Consider the following 24,113-nt stretch of genomic DNA (forward strand, 5'->3'; position numbering starts at 1 on the left):
TTTCTCAAGTAATAGAGTGCTTTCAACCATTAAATAAAACAAAAGAAAGAGGACCATCTAAATCAAGTTGAGGAAATGGTTAATGTCTCTAGTGACTTGATTATGGGGTCTTCTTGGGTCATGAATTGTTACTAGAATCCTAAATTATCAATTTATTTATTATCTCCTATCCCCTCATCCCCCACCCCCTGACCCCATACATCCCATTTCCCCCTTTCCCAAAAGATTAATATACTTTACCATGGGGAACTCCATATTCCTCATTTTGGTTCTCCTTCATTTTTTCCTATAAAGGTGGAACAAGGTATTTATTTGGAATCTCATGCTATACACTTGAATGAACTTTCCATTTCTCATAATAGGCTAAAGATAGTTACTAGGTGGCTCTTATTCTAGTTGAATACTTCCCATAGAAAAATTAGAAAATTGGAAGCTCTAGATTATGTTAAAAGGAAGGAAGAGGATTAGACTAGATATAATAGGGATGATACTTGGAGGGAGGGAGGAGGGTATATAGGGGATAAGTTGCATGACTAGGAGTTGTTAGAAGAGAAAGTAATTGAGATTCATAGTATGGTGCTTCCAAAGAGGACAACAATGATATTATTAATGCTTTGATCTCTATGAAGGAGTCCCAAGACATGAACAACTCAGAGCATTGGAGTCTCATCATAATTACTCCTAGAAGAAATTGGAGTCTTTAATTGGTGGGATCAAGGAGGATCTTAGAGAAATGAATCTCAAAAGAACAAGGAGGGAGGATGCTCAGAGTAAAGATAAGGTTTTGTAGGTGGCTACTTAATAGAACAATAAGTTTGGTGATGCTACTTCCTCTTTTCCTACCAAACAACCCTCCTTCATAGATAAGATCAAGGATCAGTGGAGGCATTTGGGTGTTGATGGATTTTTCCATTGTGTTGATAATTATTATTCAATTTTTGGTGTTCTATGAATTTGAATGTTTGTACTTGTATGAGGTTTTTCTAGTTCATAGTTTCTGGTACTCCAGCTCATAGTTCAAGCTTCTAGGTAACTTGTGATTATTGATTCTTGGATGTTGGTTGGTGGCCTAAGGTCTCCCAACCTATTTCCCACTATTTTATCATCTTTTTGGCTATAGTTTTATTTTTATTTTTGGTTCTTCTTTCGTAAGGTGGCACATCCCATGAACTATTTTCTTCTATCATTTGGACTTGATGTTCCTTTGATGTTAAGCATTCGGCCCCTTTCCTACTTTGTTTAATTAGAAAATACAAAAATCATGAGAAATGCTTAAGACCTATAAAGAAAAAATGTGTACTGCCAAAAATTGTCATAAAATGCTTCCATAATATCACTTAGAATGAGATTATTGGGTAATATAATTAGTGTTTTGATATGGGAAAAAGGATCCTTGGTAATCTAAACCAAATACTTCTCTGATACAAAACTTGGTCAAATAGATAAAAGGCATTATGTTTAGATTATATCCTAAAAGAAGATATAAGTTCTCCATTTCAGTTCTTATTTCTATATTTAATAATGCTTGTTGAGTACATGTAGTATCTTAGGATAATAATAACCAAACTATCTAATCTTAACATTTTATACATGCTACAAAATAAAAAGATGAAAAATAGAAAATAGATCTAGGATTTCAATATAGAGAAGAACACAGTCTTAGAGATCATTATTAACTAAATTATAGACCCTAGTGAGGAGTATTAGTGTTTAAATATTGTGAATTGTGAATTGATATAGAGTCAATAAAGTTCTAAAAGCTTATTACTAAAAAATATATGGTAGAATTTGTAGATAGTAACATGGGTGCTAGTGTCTCTAAGGACATTTTTTAATCCAAAGTTTGATGATCTACATTATGTTCAAATCTATCACTTTATTACCCCTTGTGAAAGTCATATTACAAATATTTATATGTGGATATTAAAGAAGAAAAGTGTTGTTTTGTATAGGGACATCACATAGTCACACCCTGTGTAAGTGTTCCACCTTCATAATAATAAGATGATGATGATACAAAGTCTATATTGATATGGTTGAAGAGGTAAAATGAATAATGTAAACTATAAAGAGAAAAGTTACATTAAATGGGTCACCTTTCCCAAGAATCCCACGCAATATCATTATGAGATTCTTCTTGAATTTATTATTGATCATTTCTATTTTGTTCTTGTAAAAAACTAATCTAGATGTTTCCAAATTTTAAAATGGAGAATGAAGTTACATTTATATGCAACTAAATCCTTTTAACAATAATCATTCAGACCTAGGCTAACAAACAACATCTTTTTTGCAGAGTTACTATGACAACATTTGACATTAAAAAAAGTTTTGACATGTTTTATCTAGGATGCTAGTGATAGGAACTACTATCCTAGCAAACATTTTACATTGAAAGACATATAAATAGAAGATTTAATCATGTTTTTGGAAAAAGAAACTAAAATAGGAACATAATTTTTATTATTATCAAATATAGACACTAAAATCAATTCTAAACCTAAATTGAAATATAAATGACACTAATTTATGATACTATAGATAGCAACCCTTTTTTTGCAAGTATGATCTTGCATTCGTACTCATGATAAAGTACAAAAAATTGAAATTATTTCCGCAAAATTCTGAAATGATAGTATCTAGCTTCATGTTGAAATATGTGGCAACCTCTATACTTAGTATCCTTTTAATCTACATTATCAACATATAAAGGTAATACACATAAGACACATAGAAGAATAATATCAATAATTGGCTTATGGACAAGTGGAGACATCACTCACTCAATTTTCTGGCTTTCAAGGTGTGCTTGACAAGTAGAAAATTAAAACAACACAAACTATAGTATTTTATTGCTTACTATGTTATTTCCATGTCAACAATATATAAAATTATAGGCTAATAAAAATGCAATATTCTCTAGGAAACTCAAATAAGGCTCTTTAGAAATGATGACAAGGTATTGTGATAGCACAACTCAATTCTTCTTGCACATGTGATCAAAGTGAAGCACTTAAGAGTGGTGTATGTTACTATTTTAAAGAAATTTCTATCATCAATAAAGAACAATTTTCTTTAATGTTGAAAGATTGATACATGAAAAGACAAGTATATCAAGACAACAAGTTACCTCCAGATGGAAGAATAAGGAAATGTCATACGTAATTGAGTTTTTAAGTTTACATAATAAATTTATTAGTTATGCTCAAAATAGTTATCTCTTTATGTCTCTTTTGATATTGTTATGATATCTATCACAATACCACCTTGCTTTTATGAGCAAGGATAATTCTATGTACATCAAATATCTTGTATACAGTTTGTACCTTGAAACTTGGAGCATTTTTTGGTAAATATTTTTTTAAAAAAAATTCTCCTATGTGTGGAGGGTTAATTGGTTTTGTTGATAGATTTACACTCCTATGATTTCATATGATTTGACTTCAAAAAACATAATCAAAACACTCAATTTTATTTTGTTGTCCTTTAATTAGAAAATGATAAGATTTGAAATAAGGATGTCCTTAAAATTTGATAGCTCGTGTCCATTCTTGTAGAATTGACCACACATGCTAGATTTTATCTTTCACAACTTAAATTTTCTATTTACATTTTAGCCAACTCTTCTCTATTGTTTCATCCCTAGAGTCAATGAAGCATATATTTTAATCATATATTGCCATGCACTTATGTTTTGAGGTATTCAACTATATTCATTTCATCATCTAAGTATTAGATCCATACATTTATCCTAGGGGCATATGTATATCTGAAGTGTAGTGTTTTTTAATCTTTTACCCAAGTAATCTAAGCATTAATCCAAGAAAAAAAATTGCTTCAACACAATGCAAATGTTTTCATAATTTTCTTTTAAAATGTTTCCAATTTTCCATAAAATATTAAAGTTAGAAGGAAAGACAATTCAAGTAAAACAAAATGCAAAATTGTACACATTACCATTTTTTCCTTACAAAGATATAACATTTCTACAATTGTAAACTCTGCAGCAATCTAAAACATTGACCTTTAACAATACTAAAATTAATATTTTAACTTCAAATAAATTAAATATCACGATGATCTACCCTCAATCCTAAAATAACATAGATTCCAAAAATTAACATAAACTACTCATCCTTCAATAACAAAACTAATATCAATATTACATGTACTGTTAGTTTTTGATATTTTATTAGTTCAACATCCGTAACCTCGAGCATATTCATTATCTAATTGAAGTCAATCTATTTTCATTTGTATGCATCAGTAGGGCACATTTGGACGGAAGCTCATCGTGACAGATGGGCCGTAGTAATTGGTATGGCTCATATATTATTTGGGTGTGCATAGTTGACTATATCAATGAAGCCATTGTTGTTTATCTACGAATTTTCTTTCTTCTAATGCACGTTTTTCTTTCCATATGGAACGCGGATTAAATAAGATTTTCCATGGTAGATTGAATGTGAGGGGTCAATACTCAAAACAAACCGCAGTTCAGTGCCCAAACTATCACAAACTTAACCCTAATTTTTGTTTCAGAAACCATGTAAACTAATTTCAGATCAAGGCCTTAACAATTCTCTCCTTATATTTTCTATTGAAATGGATTAATTTGAAATATAAGATAAATTAATTGGAATACCAATAGGAAAAAATTTATAAAACTTTTGTTTCTTTTTTTTTTTGTATGAGGGTTAAAAAGAGTTATGGAATGTAATTTGAAAAGTATATGAAAACAATCTGTTAGTAACAGATAGAGAAATATGATTAAAGAACTCTCATACAATTCAATTCAAAATTGATAGTATACAAATATTTGTGATACACTAGTTTCTTATCATGGCATACGAATAGAAATTTTGGAATATGTTTTCTAGCCTTCCTTTGGTTTGTCAAATGCAATAGGGAATACGAATACATATTCTCATTTTACTTATAATGAGCTTATACCCATTTCAAAAAATAGCTGTTATTAGAATAACCATCCTATTCCCAATATTGCATCCCTATTCTCCATTCTTACGTGTGCAAGTAAATGGAAGGAATCAACTACCAACTCCCCACTCCCTACTGTTAGCAAAGAGATTTGATGATATGTACATATAAAGAGAAACTAAATCTATGGGCCCTTGTGCTCTTGTGTATAAATGTAATCTGTATGAGCAACTAATGATCTCCGTTGTAAGCATTCTTCTTCACTCACATCCTCACCACATTCATTCCCTGATTTTGAGTCTTCTTTTCCTGTTCTCTCAACAAACTGCGTAATCACCATTGAAAAAATTGAAGAGTTAATTCTTAGCCATGAAGCAAGAAAACCCAAATCAAAAAAACATAAAAAACTATGGAAAAACAATTCTTACAATATGTTTTATTTCCATTTGATCTTTTGTGAACAACGTAGTTGCTTTCAGGGGTCCTAATGGATGTGGGCGTGTGGCCATGGCTGCAACAATAAGATATATAATGCACATGCTGAAAACCCATAGCCTTCCCTGGTGCACTGAACTTCTATAGATTTTTGCCATGTTATAATTAAAAAGCCTTTGCCAAGCTGAATAATAAGAATAGTACAAGAAACTGAATGGGTTGTGGGATACTTAGGGTGTTTATATAGAGAATGATAAGATAGAGAAGCAAATTGAATGAGAGGATGCAGAGTCAAAGACGGCAGTTGAGGATGTTTGTGTATTAAATGAGTATCTAGAAGGTTATCTTAGTGTGTGGCTTCTGTTTCTTTAGAGAACGCGGTTTTCCTACCACCACGCTTGTTGTTCAAGAAATAGACAGCGCTGCGCCTACTTTTATGGTATGCAATGATTTCTTTGCATGCTCGTTTCTATGCCCAAATTGGTTTGATGGTAGATAGCCATTCATATTTATGCGTATAGTCTTTAAATAGATATTCGAAATCGGATTGGAATAGTATTCAGGAGTATAGATCTAAATAAAAAGTTTTATTTTGGTTATGTTGTTATGAATGAAAGTCAATTAGAAGGTTAAATGTGAACCGATTGCTTCTTGAAATCTAACAATTTTCATTGGGTAATGGTATTGAGCCTATTAATTATATATAGATCTTAGTCTAGGAAAGTTCTGACTTTGCTGATTGCATATGTAAATAGATGACTACTTAAAAACTATGAATAAATGTTAAAATCAAGATCCTATGTTTGTTGGGACCAATTTTATTAGTTCAATTGTAGATATATATCAACACTATTGACTTTTAATCATTGGCATTTCAATTTAAATCTATGTAATGATTAGTTTACATATAGGTTGAACTGAACTTGGTCCAATCTATAGTCATTCTCAAGGATCAATCTTGATCCTTGTTTAATCCATTTTAATGATCACTCAAATAAGAAGTGTCTTCAATTGGCCTTTGGTCTGGTGAAGTTGAATGGTTCACAAAGAGCCCACCAAGGATCAAGTCTTACTGAGTGCAAGGCTCCGACATCATAAGAGATCAGGCCGGGATTGTACCCTAAGTGATTTTGACAGCGTAGATGCCCCTCAGTCCTTGGCTCTAAGCTGAAGAGGTTTCAGGCATGAGTGGGTCATATCGGGTAGCTAAAATGTGGTTGCCTTGTAGGTCTAAACCCTCCATCAAAAAATAAGAAGTGTCCCTCTAGTAAAATTTTTATGAATAGGCACGATCAACTTGATAAAAGGCATTTACAAGTTGAACTTAGAACAATTGCATCTTCTGAAAAATTGACCTATTTCATTTAGTAATACTATTGAATCCATTTATTATAAATAGATATTACTTGAAGAAACTTACCATAACACATTAACTTTTGTCGAAAGAGTCTTGTAATTGGTTGAGCCTATTAATTATGCTGGAGGCGTTTCTTAAATGAAAGGGAGGAGCTTATTTAGTCCATCCGACGACTAAAAGTGTATAATATGCCTTGACGACCATGGAAGGCATTTTGGCCGTTCGTTTCATTGCCAATGTTTGAAAAATAAATAATACTTACATCGGTCAAGTATGCCTTTATGTACAGATAAAACCAAAGGTCAACTTTTATCTAGAAGCATGGAGAACCATCGAAAAGATTGGTAGCATGCACAGACACGTTGTTGGCAGAAAGCTCGCTTTGTACATATTCATCATTTTTACTCAATTGGATTTACGCTCTATAGCTTCTCATTCCAAACCATCATTTCAACTATTACTTTCCAGGTTTGTATTACTATTCACAAGTTTCCTCTCCCAGATATCCACATTCCCTTTTTCTTAACACATTGTCTAGCAAGTGGAAGCGAATTCATTTATTTTTATCAAGGTGTTATTTACTGACAAATATTAGGAAAACAACAAATATGAGTTTTTCATGACATTCTACAACAAAATTCAGTATATTTAGTGGATGTAAATAAATTTTTGGGAGAAATAAAAATTGAGTTCTGAAAATGATTGGAAAAGTTTTTCATCCTTCCATATTTTTCTAGACAAAATTGTTGAGGATCTCCTATGAATATGAGAAGTTGGTTCACACCAGATCATAGAAGTATTTGAAACATCTGTAGTCCTCTGTTGTGCCCTTTTATCAGTTGGCATTCGATTTGGAAGAGAGCTCTCATGGACTGGAATTAGTTTTTATGAGATGGCAGCATCAGATGGCATAGAACTTGGTACTGGCAGAATATATGATGAGGCCATTGACGGCAATGAGGAGATGTAAAATGTTGCATGCCAGCAACCTCAACGCCAAGAGACTCATTCTTCATATGATGTTGCAAAGCTCCAAGTATAGAATTATAACCAAGCTGATAATTTGTTGACCTAGCTTCATTGCCAGGACTAAAGGAAAATGGAGATGGCAAATTTCAACAAACAACAGTGACAAATAAATTAGGACAACCACTTGCTGAAGGATCAATTCCCCCTAATGAAACATCAAAGTGTGAATATTATGTTTGGAAGATCTGTAGAATATACTGAAAGTTGCTCATGTTGGGGGATATTTTGATAAACATGTGATCTTACTTGAGGATGCTGATAAAATTAAAGCTTCACAAACATAATTAAAGCCTAGCATAGATAACAAAGAAGTTAATCATTATACAAGTTTCAGTTTTTCCTAGTGAAGACATGGTAGAGGTTTCTCCATAGCATGTAGATATTCCACAAGAAACTCTCATAGCATTTGTTAAATAAACTAATTTATTACTAGATCTCATTTAATTATTGGATCTTTGTGAATCTATACTATATTCATAGTAGGAAAACGACCTAGTAGTTGTTCATGGTAACTTCATGCACCCATACTTTCTAATATGTATGTCAAAACTTGTCAATTTTGTGGGTAAACCTCTATAGGTGACTGAAGAGCATAAAGCTAACTTTTTGACTTTGTAGAACTCATAGAGTGCAAGGTAGTATAAAAGTGTCATTTTAAAATGTTCATTTATAATCTACCACTAAGAACCCCCAATAGCCGCTCACCCAAAAAATAGTACTTTTTGCACAAATGGACCTATCAATAGCCAAGAAAACTAAAAAATGATCAACTATTGCTACATGTGTCATTCACTATAGTATATGTGCAATCATTTTTTGAAGCTTTCTATGGAAAATTTTCTTGGGAAAGTGGGGAGATACAAACATGGGTTACAACTTGTTCATTTCCCCTATCCGATTAATATTTTACCCTACTTCACATATTGATTGGAGTGGCCTAAGATATGTAGAGAATTTGTCATTTAGATTTTTGAATTAGTATACAACCTTCTAAGAATATCTTACAATGTAATATTAACATTACAAATATTTTTTCTTTCTTTGGTAGATCAATAGATTAATTTTGTGCCTTGAAGATTTGAATGGGGATGGAAGATAATTGAGATGGCCTCTACTTTAATAGGAAAATGATGGAGTGCCTACAACCAATGCATTTACATCACCATTTTTGAGTAAAAGTTGAGCACTAATATAAAGCTAATTTCTCAATGATTTATTTTTAATATTAGCTCATGAGAAAGAATTGGCCTAGAGGCTTGACTATTTTCATTTTTGTTTAATGAGTCAATTGTTGCACATGGTTTTGTTATCGTTGTTTCTACCACTACCTAAATCCCCCCCTATCACTACACATAAACAACTCTAAAAAATGATTTCATATACATACTAATACTTAATCACACATGTACTAATAGTTGATCATTTTTTAGTATTCTTGTTTTTTAATTATTTCATTTGTACAAAAGTACTATTTATTTTGGTGAGTGGCTATGTTGGTATTAATGGCAAGTTTTGGGTGAATGTTTTTAAAAGGCGCTTTTGCACCACCTTACACTCTACAAGTACAAAGAGCTCCGTAAATATGGGAAAGCTGAAAGGTAGCTTTAAACTCTTCACTCACCTATAGAGGTTCACCAAAAAAAATGACAAATTTTGACATACAAAATAAGAACTGTAAGTGCATGAAGTTAGTCTAGGTGGCTACTAGGTCATTTCCACCCTAATGTTTTCAAAATCATCCTCTTGAAATTTGTTTACATCTATAACTGTGTTTTTATAAATATCTAATGCATATTATAATGTTGTATAAACAATTAAGTTTCTTGTTTCCTAATAATCTTCCTTATGTGTATGTCCCCACTCTCCCTATTATGAACATATCATAAACATATTGGCAATAGATCAAGGAACTTAATTATTATTTTTATTTAAAAGTTTCATTTAAGACATATTTGAATCCTTGAAACTAGATTGATTTGAAGCTATTAAGTTTACACACACACACACACACACACACACACACACACACATATATATATATATATATAGAGAGAGAGAGAGAGAGAGATCGGATTTTTTCTTACTTTAGCTTAAACATATCTTTGGCATATCTATTGCACACTAAGGTGTAATTGCTAGATATATATAGATCTTACTCTAGGAAAGATCTAACTTTGTTGATTTCATATGTAAAGAAATGAGTACTTAAAAACTATGAATAAAAGTTGAATTCAAGATCTCATGTTTGTTGGAACCAATTTTATTGATTCAATTCTAAGTATATATGAATATTATTGACCATTTGTCAATGTTATTTCAATTTAAATCTATGTAACAATTAGTCTACATATAGGTCAAGAACTAAACTTGTTCCAATCCATAGTCATTCTCAAGGATTGATGTTGATCCTCGCTTGATCCATTTTAACAATCACTCAACTAAGAGGTGTCCCTCTAGTAAAAAATTTATGAGTAGGCATGATCCACTTGATAAAAGTCATTTACAAGTTGAATGTAAAACAATTGCATCTCCTAAAAAATTAAGATTTTTAATTTAGTAATAGTATTGCATCTTTTTATTATGAATATGTATTAGTTGCAAAAACTTACCATAATGCATTAAATTTAGTGGAACGAGTCTTATACTTGGTTGACAACTTAAAAATATATATTCTTAAAGTCAAATCCTTGACCTCTCATGTTTGTGATGTGACCAATTTGTTGAATCAGTTAGAAAAATTTGTAAGTATATGATTGCCTATTTATCAAATGTATGTATTACTAAACAAATAAGTTTTAAAGGGATCTAGAAGCGTATTTGTTAAAAATACCAAAGGTTGGAAATAAATAAGGAGCCCTTACAAAAGAAAGTTGCCAAAAAATAGAGAAATGACATTGACAATAACTAGACAATAAAAAAAACCTAATAAGAAACCAATAAAGGAAACAAAGTACATATCATACCAAGAAACTCTATACAAGATTGGTCAAGACCTCCATACCTTCAGCCTCCAATTGGCTTATATTGAGGGAAATTTTCTTCAAATTGAGGAAGTCTTAAGGAAATGTTTGCCATCCTCTTTAGTTTTCATGTACTTGTCTTGCTCAGATCAATATCCTCTTCTTATTCTCTATCAAACTTCAAATCAATCTGAAATTTTTCTTGGTGGATATTGTTCAATTTGTTCACCATCATGTTAAGACTCTCAACCATGCTCTTAATCATTTACAATTTAGGATAAAAAAGGGTTGAAGGTCATCATAAATTTTCTTTGGTGCATGAAAAATAAAGGTACAATCATACCACGAGGTCAAGATATAGTATGTGATTATTATTTGGGTCATTTATAATATATATGAGTCCATTCAATTGGATATCTAAAAGTATGAGTCATTTTTATTAAAAGTTATGCAAGTTGTCCATATAGGTCATGGTTTGGTTAAATAGTCAAATTATGTAAACAAGCCATGAAAGGTTTTAAAAGATGTTTAAAAATTTATCGACACAAAATTAGAGGTTACTTGTAAAGCTTCAAGATTTTCTATGTTAAATTAGATTCAAAGCTAAGCAAAAGATGTCACCATTAGTTATGATTGTGAATTATAATTCACCATACAAGATAAACTCTTAGTGCAAACATATTCTATCACACACTTGGAAGCTTCATGTTCTACCTCCTAAAATATCATTGTTCATTCAATATGTTTCCTTCACTTTAATCTACAAAAGCCTCCACTGAAGAAACATGTACACTAAATTGTACAATGGTGGGCATATTTTTTTTCATAACACATGACCCTTTCATAGGAAACTAAGATTGGCTCAATTTTCTTTGGGAAATGAATCCCCAATTGGGGCCATATGTATGGTTTCTTGCTGGTCCCATTCACCTTTAACAATTAAAATTGGATCATAAAGGACAACCCATGGAAACCTCATAGTGACTTAAATTTATTAATAAAAATGAAATTTGTTCATTGGCACATGATTAGGTTCTTGTAATGTTTAAAGATCTTCTCTATCATATTGAAATAAAATCTTAACAAAATATTTGGGTTGAAAAAGGTCATTTGTATTTGGGTAGACAAGAGAAGGTTTGTCATGAACACTTTATGATAGATATTAAGCTAGGTAGCAAGTATAGGATAAGAAGAGGGAACATCTTTCATGATCTACTATTGAATGAGATGGATGTTTTAGGAACGAGGAGTCATCTAAGAGGTGCCAAGAGACTAGGGTGACATATAGGGTGGTACTCCTAGATAAGGTACATTATTGTGTTATTTACATGAGTTGAAGCAACATGGAAAATGGTGGATCTCTAACTCGGAAGGCACCATGGAGTTGTAGCCATTTGAATGCTCCACTAACAAGAATAAATGTGAAGATGATACAAGGAATTTTATGTATCCTTAGAGGAATATTTGGTTGTAGTGATAAGAATCAGGATGTGGATGAGGAAAATGAAAGGTAATATAAGTTATTTTTAAGTCTATTTTGTTTTTATGCATGTTATTAGTTCCATGTTTCTTAGGGACTTGAAATTTTTTGAAGGTGGTGACTATGGTGTAGGAGCATCTAAAGTACAAGAATACTAGGAGGTCAATAAATACTATACTATGTCTTTTAGGTCATCTATAATGTATTTGAGTCCATTGAGCCCAAGATGTAAAGGCTATGAGGCATTTTTGTCAAAATTTATGCAACTTATCCATATTGTTGTGTAAACAAGCCATGAAAGGAAAATAAAGATTGTAAAATATGTATAATAATCCATTGGAACATGATTAGAAGGTTCTTATGAATTTTTAATATGATCTTCATTACTCTTGCACTTCTAGTACAATTACTTCATTTTGTGTTCATAATCTTTCTCCATTACAACAATAGTTTTCCACAAACATTTAATGAAGGACTTCTTATTAGTTGTAATATAAATGAATTACTACAATAATCTTGTCGACTTCCTTTATCCACTTCGTTCCTTGAGCCCTCAATACCATCTTTCTATCTTCTAGTAATCTTCCTCATCTTAATGTTATCCTTCCTTGTCTCATAAATGATCACATTTAATTAGTTTGAAATTATTGACAACCCAATTATGTTCTACGAAGAAACTATCATCTAGGAAATCTTAATAAATTTTCAGATAATGTAATTTATTGTTAAGACCCAAGAGGAAGAAGGGTCTCCCTTCAATATCTATGTCATGATGAGAATCACTGGAGTAATCATTACAAGAGGTATTTGAAGTAATATTATTCTTAAAAAAAAGTAGAATTGTTCCCTTTTTTGCTTAGACTTCCCTTTCTCGTAGCAGAGGAGATTCTCCTTTCCACCTTAGGCTTTCATTTCTTCTTCTAGCATTCTAAATCCAAGTAATCCATGTTAGTTTTCTATTCCTTCTCCTTTAAATAATGTATTCCCAAGTGGATACCTACATGCTATTTTAAAAAAACTACATAATAATTATGTATGAGAATAAATATGGATACAATCAATTAACCCTTAATTAATATGAAAAATTTGTATTGAATATGTTAAAATTTTGAATCTATTTGAAATTAAAAGAATGATATAACCTATCTAATGTAATGAGATTTTCTAGTTAGCCAACTTATATGTGTATGATCTAGTACATCATAAGGATTATTTGGTTGGGGATCATTTGTGTGCCACATTTGAGTAGTTTTGGCATGTAGATATTCAAAATACCAAATGTGTTCTATTCATTAGGTGCTTTATAATAGAATGCTTGTGTAGAGTTTTGTAGATATAGTTGTAACAATTCTTCTAGATCTCAAGTTAGGGTAATTCCTTTGAATTTTACCTCTCTAGGTGTAAAGAAATTATGATTTAATCAAGAATATGCTAAGTTAAAGTATGATGTTTTCTCCCAAAGGTACTTTTCAATATACATCTATGTTTTTTTAGATAATAAATATATTTTTAACTAATTATAAAAACCACAATGTACAACATTAGATCCTTAACCATGTTACCATCAAGCCCTTCTTCTATTATAAATATTATTACTTTAAAATTTAAAAGCTTTCAAAACTTGGATAACCATTTACAAATACATCACTACATTCACTATCATGTACTCAAATCATTACTGCAACAAACAAAATTTATGAAATTGACAATTTACACAGAAAAAGCATGAAACAAAATTGAGTTTCGCTACACTTTCTCTATTAATGTGTGGCTTCTTTCCCTACCTCCTCCACCACTTCCTCTTAATGGTCCCCAAACTTTGAAGTTCATGTTGCTCCTCACCCTCTTCCACCTTGACATTTTGTATCACATTTTTTATCACCTTCTTGAACCCCACCAACTCTCCTTCACTTTGGACATCTTGTACCTCTTAGAAAACTAGTATAATTACGTCTTTCCACTTGTATGAGAGTTATAATTTATCTAGCTAGCCTATTTATTTTCACCACACACAACACTTTCCTATATCTTCTTCTCCTCTTTCTAGGCTTAGACCTCAACACAAAGGGCATAATGTTACTATCTTCAATAAATTCTTCATCCACATGGTCATCCATATAATTCATTCCAAATCTTGGCCAGATGCTCTATCAAAAAAAATTATTGAAACCCCCAAGAAATCCTATGACATAATTCATAACATTACATTTTTTACCACCTCTACTAATGACCCTAATTACAAACCATGTGTCATTGTCATTGAATATTTTTTTGTGTTAGCATAATGACATTATTTTAACTACTTAAAGGAACTCCCTAGTATAATTAACACACTTTTACTCAATCTCAAATCATCAATTTGAAGAAACTATTGAGCCCTCATATTATCACAGGCCACATAAATGGTTTTTTATTTTTTTTCCCTTCTTAGTTGCCAATGTAAAATAAATCTCCATCTGATTATTCCATTACTTGTTCACCAAATCATAAGTTCTAATGCAAGGAATGAATTCTTTATGTACAAATTTGGGAATAAATCTCGTTTAAAGCCATCTTGATCAGCCACTATCCTATAGTTTTAAAACCTCTCTACATTTATTGTACTCCATCATACTGCAATTGTGTCCTATCCACCACCTTGTTTCTTTTTTATCTTATTTTTTCTTCAAATGTACTCAATGAGGATGGTTAAATTCCCTTCTTTATTATTTGGGTTGATAAATATCTAAAGTCATCAAACATAACTGCATGAATTATAAAAGAAAGAGACCAATTGGATAGTGTACCTTCCTCCTTATTGGCTTTCTTTTATGCATGTAAGATTTTAAAGTCTTCTAATCTTTATGATTCCTTATTCATTAGATCTATTTAATTTTATAAGTGCGGGGATTGCTTTTCTCATTTTATAATTGCATTACCTATAATTTGTGAATCATCTTCTATACATGCAGCCCCAATTGTAATGCCCACCCATAGTTACATTATATTTACCAAACTCTTTTATGCCTATTTCATGTATGTTTTAGTTTCAAGGATATCAGATTTATAATTATGATATTATTTCATGACTTAGATTACATATGTATCGATAAAGAACTAATTAGTTGATTATATTTCACATGTTTATTGATGATCATGATTACTAGCATATTAATGATACTTTAATGGTTCATAGTTAGTAAATATGGTTAGTTACAAGATGATATCAAATTATGAGTATTTTGTATTCACAATGATGAGTTTCCAGGTTTGAATATGTGATGATTTGTACTCAAGAATTATTATAGTACTTACCCCATACTTGCATTTGTATAGTGTGTGTTTGTTTTAGTATTTTGTCTAACATGTATGATCTGGTTAATAGAGGGAATTTTAGTTACCTGCCAGTTGGGATCTACACGATGTGCCACTCACCGCCATTGCTTGTTTAGCTTAGATATATATGCACATGTACATGATCATCTTTTATATAGGTTTGTAGGTAGGGCATCAACTTCCCTGAATTGCCTAGATGAGCATGCCCTATTGCAATAACTCAATGGTAAGAATGGGGAGATAATGTTTAGGTCCAATCCTAGCCATAGCCAAATTACTTGTCTTGAGAAGGGGGACATGTATTTGGCTTTTTGCCATTTTTAAACCCACATGGTTATCTTTCTCTCTATTGTTTACTTTTGAGTTTTGGTCAATTTTGGTAATGTTGTTTTTATGTGAATTTTGCTATGTGATTTATTCGGTAAATTATTTAATTATAATATTTGGGTTAATCATATAATATTGTGAATCATTAAATATTATTTGATTTAAAAGAAAGTATTAGAATATGAGAATATTGAATTAATTAAAAACCTAATTTAATATATGCTTTAATTTAAAAGTCTTAATTCTAAAATGTAATTTTAGAAAATTTCTTAAAGAGAAATTATAATATGTTGATATTTAATTAATTAGAAATTAATTAAATATGTACTTTTATTTCAAATATTTAATTTAAAAGTCTAATTTAAGAAGCTGGATAGAATGAAAATTAGAATATTAAAAAATTAATGATTTAATATTGTTTTATTATAATTATTTAATTCATAATGATTAAATTAGAGTTGTATTTAAATAATGAGATTTAATTATTATTATGAATTTAAATAATAGACTACAGTTTTAAAAAGGTGCATTCACTAATTAATAAAATGGAGGACAAAAATATATAAAAGAATATTTTAATTTAAAAGTACTTAAAGTGTGCATAAAAGGATTAAATAATAAAGGTTTATTTTAAGGATGGGTTTTTGCATGTGCAAAAATCAGAAACCCTAGGAAAAGTTAAACTCTTTATTAAGAGATTCAAGCTCATTTCTACACAAATAGGTTTTGGGGAGGGAAATTTAGAATTGAAGAAAAAAAGTTGTTCAAAGTTTTAGCAAGTTTGGGTCGCATGCATTTACCAGATTGTATAGAATATCAACTATCAAATTGAGGTAGGGTATGAGAACTCATTTGTTGAAATTATTTTGGAAGATCTATCTACCTTGTGTCTTCCATAATGTTGAAATTTATTTGTTGAAATTTATAGGATAAAATATGGAAGAGAATTTTGATTTTCAATTAAGAAATAGAATTGATTCATGTGTTAATGTTTGAAAACTACAGTTAGATGTAACTATAGAATCATGTAATTGAAAAATTAAACTATAAAAATCAAGATATAAGCAACCAAAGAAAATTCAACATTAAATTTTAAGGAACAATGCTTATAATCAATTAGGGTTAAAAAGAGAATTATTTGAAAACCTCAATAGAAACCCTCGTAAAGATTTATCAAGCAAAATGTATGATTCTCTCCAATTTAAATAAAATTGTTGGTTGAGAATCTTTCTAAAAAATAAATGCATTCAAGAGAGATAATTAATAAAAAAAAATTATGATTGCATATTTTAGAAGATCTTACCCATGTGAGAACAAAAAATTAAATTATTCTATTCTTTTAAGGAACATTCAATTATTGGATTTATTTTAATATTTTAAAAAAATATCTATCTTTTTTAATGATTATTTATTAATTTCAAAAATTTAATTTTCAGACTTATTATTTTTAAAAATGGAATTATTTATTAATTCAATTTTTTATAAAAAAATTAAAAATTATTATTATTATTATTTATTAATTTTAAAAATTAAATTAATACTACTCATTTAGTTATAAAGTGGATGTTGGTATTAAAGAATCTTTAAGTTTAGTTAAATAATTACTTGCATATATGATTTTATATTCATTACTACAAGTGAGAAATTAATAAATATATAATTGTGATTTAGTCATTTGTTAAGAGAAGTTATAGTGGAGTTCATTATATAATCTTTTAGTTATGAATATTTAATATTATGAGAGAAATGCTAAATTAACTTAATTATAATTATAATTTCAAGTTTGAGTTATCTCTAGTTGCATCATGAATTAAAGGAAAAGTAAATATTAGTATTGAACTTAGTATAAATCAAATTAATATTTTAGGAATGAAATTGATATTAATATTTAATCTGATAATGTACATTTATGTTATTAATAAAATTTTTTATTATTTAAGATTATTTAAATTAATAACATAATAATGTTGCATGATATCTTATATGCACAAAGAGATTTGACATTTAAAAACACTTACTGATTTAAATAAGTATATTAGCATAACAATTTATATTAACATATATATATTCTTATTTTATTTATAAACACATCCATGTGACCCAAACTAAACAAGAGAAATTTATTGAATTAAATTATGTGGTTGAAAACTGTGTTTTCTACTATTCTATTTATAGTCGTGTGTGTTTACTTTTGTGATGGTTTTTCTTTGTGGGTTGTTTAGTTGGCCAAGTTAGGATTTGAACTAGAGGAATTTTTTAAGATTTATTTTATAATTATTTGATTGGATATGATGATGAACTTTATGATTTGAGTTGAGATTTACATTTTATGAGCTTTATGCTATTGAACATTTATGAGAACTTGGGTTTTGAGAGCCAATCTTATTTTTGGGGTTTCCTATTAAGGAACTAAATTTGATTAATATTACTTTTGTGGTATGAGACATAATTGTGGATTGTGAGTGTTAGGAAGGTAGTCTAGATGCATGTCTATGAGAGTGACTTGCAATGGGGGTTGGGGTCCAAAGTAGCTACCAATGTAACTCATTATGAGTTGTGTAACAAGTGATAACATAGTAATTAAAATACTTTTAAAATACTTTTCTCCCCATGCCTTGAGATAAATTTAAAAAATAAGTTAGAGACTTTTCCTCACCGATGTCTTGACTGCTTGTATAGACTAGGATGAGAATGAGATGATACTTTAAGAGGTGTGACTAGTCTCCTCATCTTCATAAAAGAGTATTCTTGTTCTGCATAGAGTCACTAGTGGGGTGGGGTCCTAAGAGACTACCAAGGTAACCTTAGACTTGGCTCATGAGATGACACTCTATAGTATGTAGCATGAGTCTTCTTCATGATTTTTAAAATATTTTCTTCTAGTGGTGTACACTTGTTGGATATTACTTTTGATAGCATTGTATTTATTCTGAGTTATTACTCATTGATTGGAAGTCATTTATTGTTGATAGTTGACTTTTATTAATGAATGATCACTTATTCATTGGTGGTGTTTTTATGGATAAGTAGGAGATAATTTCCATAGCAAGTCAAATTGTGATATTGCTATCAGGATTTAACTGTGCAATTTTCAGTCAAACTCATTGACCCATGTTTCATGAGTGGTGATTCAACTTGAATCCATCTCTCAAGAGAATAAATGGAACACTTAGCACTCATTGGATCTAGGTGATGCTCATAGGGGTGAAGCAATGGGACTTCTCGGAAGGTCACCCATCTCAGTATTATTCCAGCCTAAGCATGCTTAACTTAGGTGTTTTTATTGTTGGAGTTATTGATTGGTGGTTTACTATTATTGTCATAGTTGTTATCTATTGGTTAATGTGCTTGTGACACTTGACATTGATTTGAAGGTGGTTATATCTTTTCAATTTTGATATTTGTTTTGTACTTTGTATTTGTATGTTGACTTGGTATGTGGTCTTGGTATTGGAATGAGTGTCCTTTCAATTTTGATTATCTCTTCTTCTTGAGTAGTTTGTGTTACCCTTGAGTTAGATTTGGCTACCATGATTCCTTGCCCAGGACTATTTTATTATTTTATTATCTATGTGTGGATTGTACATTATCTCTCTTGCACAGTGGGGTTGGGAGCCTGATTAGGTGATCACATGGTCAGGAGGTAGTGTCTTCTTACTAGTTGGGTCTCCCTTACATTGCTAGTTCTTAGATGCTCATTGATATAGTGGTACCGTTATCATTCTTATTCTAATCTTGGAAAATTATATTTGTTTGATGTATCTATGTATCACGTATTTTCAGATCCCATGAGATATTGTATTATATATCAAGATACTTGTGTCTATTTTCACATACCCTATAACATATGCAATGGATGTTATTCATTAGATGTGCTTTCATATTATTAATTTTACTTACGCATTTGCTTATGTATTTTCAAGAAACCTTCTTTAATTTTTTCTTGAGGGGGCTTTTCAACCCTAGATTATTTTGAACTATGGACTCTAGTAGTCTATTGTGAGTTTCCAAACTACCAATCTAGCTAATCAATTATCATCGTCATATTTTTCCAATAAAATATAGTTTGTGCATCAATGGAAGACTAGCCTAAATTCCTTCTCTCCCCTATTACTATTCTACAGGAACCTGAGTGAGCCCACAATAGTGGGTGCTACTTTTTGACCAATTTTGACACTTAAAAACAACATTTTTGAAACAAACCTCACATTCAAGTGACTATATCTCTAAGACTATTAAGAATTTGAAGATGATACAAACTAGTGATTTCTAGTAATGTGTTTCTACTTTTTTACCATATTTTTTAAATAAAAAAAAAAAAAATTTAAGTCAAATTTCTTTTCTTCCTCTAAAAGTGGTACATATGAAAAATCAACATTTTTAAAGAATGGCAGTCATTTTGACAAGCATAACTCTTTTTCTCTAAATGATAATGAGCTAATTATTTTGATGTTGGATTTGTAACATCAATATGTAGAAGACACATTTGTTTTGACTCAATTTGGTTGAATATTATATAGTTTATGAATTTTTGAAGTCACATCAATCATAATTCAAAGATACATTCATTTTGATAGGCATAACTTGAACTCAATATATCCTAAATCAAATTTTCTTTTTTCAATAGAAAGATAACTCGGTAACCCATTCCATGGAGATTTTTCAAAAAAAAAAGACCTAATTTGCAAAATTTCCCAAAGTGTTGGAGTCTATCAATGCTCAATCTTCAATCAACCAATAATGATTTAAGCTCATATTTGATAGTCTTAATGAATATAATACCTATTAAATTTGTTGTCATTAGAAAGCTTTCTCCAAGTAGCACTATTTGACATTTTTATATTTATAGTAGGAGGTCATTTGATCCCAATTTTGAGGGTCAAAGGGCTAGATTTTTCAAAAAAATTGAAAAGGAACAAAGGATTTTTTTTTAAAACATGTTCATGCAAACATAGTGTTGGGTTTGTAGCACTCAGAAACACATATTTCCATATAAATTTTGTCACATTTGAACATACTTGACTAGTCAAACAAAAAAAGTCTCCTCCGAAGCCATATGACCAGGCACAATTCTTGAGGAGTAGTAGAATTTTTAATAAAAATTATATATTATTTTTTTTAATGTAAATAAATTTTTCAAAGCATTGGCTTTTTTTGGACTTTTTTTCAAACAAATTTCAAAAGAATATATGCCTTTTAAAATAAAGAGGAGAGCACCCTTTAAGGGTATCTCTATATGTATAATCCATCCCTCTCATACCTTCTTGTCCAAGGATACCACTAACTACTTGCCATTTAGGTTTTGCATGACAAACATGATACAAGTTATGTGTGTTAGCACAAGGTTGTCAAAGTTTGGCCCCACATGCCCATGCCTATTCATGCATCAATGCATGTACAAAACCTAAACACTACCTATATCAACACAACCTCAGTTTCAAGCAACTAACATGTCAGTGTTGACATGTTAGTAGAATCATATTAGTGTCCAATTAGCACCACATGCTAGTGGTTCTTTTTTTTCCTTTGATGATCATATGACCATCAAAGTTAGGACAATTACTTATCGACATAATCACTATATTAAATTTTTTTAAAGCCCTTCTAACCCTAAAGGAATGTCTTATGGGTTTTGTGTCGTATCTTTCTCATACATACTCTATTTTATGCAAACGAGATATTGCCAAAAATCTAGTTCTAAGCCACTCATAGTAGTGTAGGTAAATTTTAATTGATTTTTCATCTTTGATAGCATTTTTGGCTATCAAATGTAGCATTTTTATTTTCACTCTCTAGGAGATTCATGTAATGCCCCGCCAAGGGATCCAAAGAATTAACCTAGAATTTCACTAAGTTTGGTAACATTTTTTTTTAATTTTTATAACATGAAAGTAAATACCACATATAACTTGTACATAATAATGGAAGCAATAGCAATGTTCATCTAAAAGTAAACATAACATACATAACCGATTTCATTATTTAAGAATCCCTTAACGTTAAGTTACATCTAAACTAACTAACATACATGAATCCATCTAGTACAACATCCACATGAATAATAATGATAAGTCCAATGTTCTTACATTCATTTTCAAATTCTCAATCATCCACTATACATGTCACAGGGTATGAAGGCTTAAAAGAATATACATATGTGAAATAAGGTACATCATCCTATTCCAATCCATGATACATCAAAGCAGAGATAATCACATGATACATCATCATAGAAGACATATACATCCATCATAAAGATCAAACAAATAAACTAAGTGCACAGTTCCTCCCAACTGTTAATAGCATCATTAGACCATCGTGGGCCCTAGCCATCCCTCTGTGCGTAACGTCCCAAATCACTGAAGAGATCATCGGTATTAACATAGTAAGAATGTCACTCCTAACATATACAAAATCATATGTAGAAAGTAATCTAACATGCAAATATAAGCATAAGATAGCATCATCTAACATATGCTAATCATCAATGAAAGGATACATATCCACCATCACGAAGGATGCATCAGCCACGATGTCTCAATGAATCTCAAATGATAAGAGTGGAAAATACACTACCACCCGACTGCGTGGTACTTATGTGGTCCACTCCCACCATGCTAAGAAGATAAACTCAAGTTCCAAACAGGCTATCCAAACCACAAGGTATAAATCTCTATAAGTCCAGGAATCCTAAAAGCATACTAACTCAAAGGTTCCAACACACACAAGATCGACATCTAATTCCCAGAGGCACACAATGACATGTAGGAACCTACTATACAAGCAGAAAAGTGTCATCGCAATTATCACATACAAGTTACCTTGGCAGTTAGCTAAACTCCATGGGTCCATATTGATCTCATGCGGCCACTAGTATCCTCTCATACTAACGAGGCATACTACGGAATGCACAGTCGCAACTATGCATTCTCACTACTCCCATCCTAGCCTATACAAGCGCTCAAGGCATGGGCGAGAACCAAAACAATTATCTTTTTAGGTTCATTTAATCCCCATTTAGTGTGTAAATGTTATCACTTATTAACAAAACTTACAATGAGTTACCTTGGTAGCCACTTAGGGCCCCGACCCCCTTTGCAATTCACTTTCCGACACTACAAGTAGATTACCTACCCTAAGCTCATGGAATCATAAATTTCAAAATTACAAAAGATAATCCATAATAAAATCATCAAATATGCATAAAACCATCAAATATTCATAATAAAAATCATCAAACCTCCGAGATAAGAATCATCAAATCTCCATGAGCATCCGAAAAGCATCCATAGAAAATCATGACCACAACAGTTCTCTATTGACAACTGAAGGCATCACTGATAATCATAAGTATCTGTTGGTTCTCAATAACCAAAATATATCTCAAAATAAATCACAATATCCATTGGTTCTCAATAAGCAACCAAGAATATCTCAAAATCATACTAATCGAAGACTCCAAAATGGTTGAGTCAAACATGTCACAACATGACATCATCAAGAAATAAATCCACATTTCAGTCCCATCATGCCGACTAGAAAATAATCCAAGGATAACTGATCAATGACTCAAAAATGATTAGCTCAACTGTCTCATACGCATACATCTCAGCTTCACACATGAAGACTGATGAACAATAACAATCAGTAAATACAAACATTTCATAGATCATATGATCACATTACCATGGTTGAGCTTTTAAAAATCGAGACCAAATAAAATCAACATGCCAACACATCTCATAACCCCTGAGCCTCTGGTAATAACCTAGGACTGGTCAACACTAGTTAACCCAAAACCCAAAATAAGAAGCATAAAGAATACACGATGCAAACAAATGTTTTGGTTTTTCTATCTTACATAGTTGAATCAAGTGTAGAGGTTTCCAGTTCTCTGTTTGCAAGTATATTTTCAAGTGTCTTAAGTTTCATCATTTGTCCTGCAAGTCAACCCATTTGTTCCCCGATAGCATTATCCTTCTATTATAATATTCTAAGAATAGCTTAAGGGTAAATATTAAATCATTTGACACTTAGTAAAATCATTCACTCAATGTTACAAATTGAATGACTCTTCTTAATGTTACTTCAACTTTTAATATAAATCAAGGATCATTAATCATCTAAATTATAAGAGAGCCAATTACTAATCTTCGAATAAGAAGATTATAACTTTATTAAAATGATCAATTAAATTCACCAATTAACTTAGGTACACAATTCCATGACCTAATATTTAATTATATGTTACTAAGTCTTCACCATTAAAATA

The 24,113-nt window shown here is 30.7% G+C and overlaps 1 protein-coding gene across 1 annotated transcript; it reads right to left on the reverse strand.

The window, feature by feature from the left end:
• Positions 1–4,767: 4,767 nt before the first annotated feature.
• Positions 4,768–5,584, reverse strand: LOC149537916 (phytosulfokines 4-like). Its single transcript, XM_089802278.1, has 2 exons — positions 5,367–5,584; positions 4,768–5,263 (listed from the first exon to the last, which is right to left on the reverse strand). The coding sequence occupies exons 1-2, from the start codon at positions 5,529–5,531 to the stop codon at positions 5,123–5,125; spliced, it is 306 nt and encodes a 101-aa protein (XP_089658404.1). The 5' UTR covers positions 5,532–5,584; the 3' UTR covers positions 4,768–5,122.
• Positions 5,585–24,113: the final 18,529 nt, after the last annotated feature.

The sequence above is a fragment of the Cupressus sempervirens genome, chromosome 9, assembly GCF_028749045.1.
Source record: "Cupressus sempervirens isolate cs-2001-9-10 chromosome 9, ASM2874904v1, whole genome shotgun sequence".
In the NCBI taxonomy this organism is placed as follows: domain Eukaryota; kingdom Viridiplantae; phylum Streptophyta; class Pinopsida; order Cupressales; family Cupressaceae; genus Cupressus; species Cupressus sempervirens.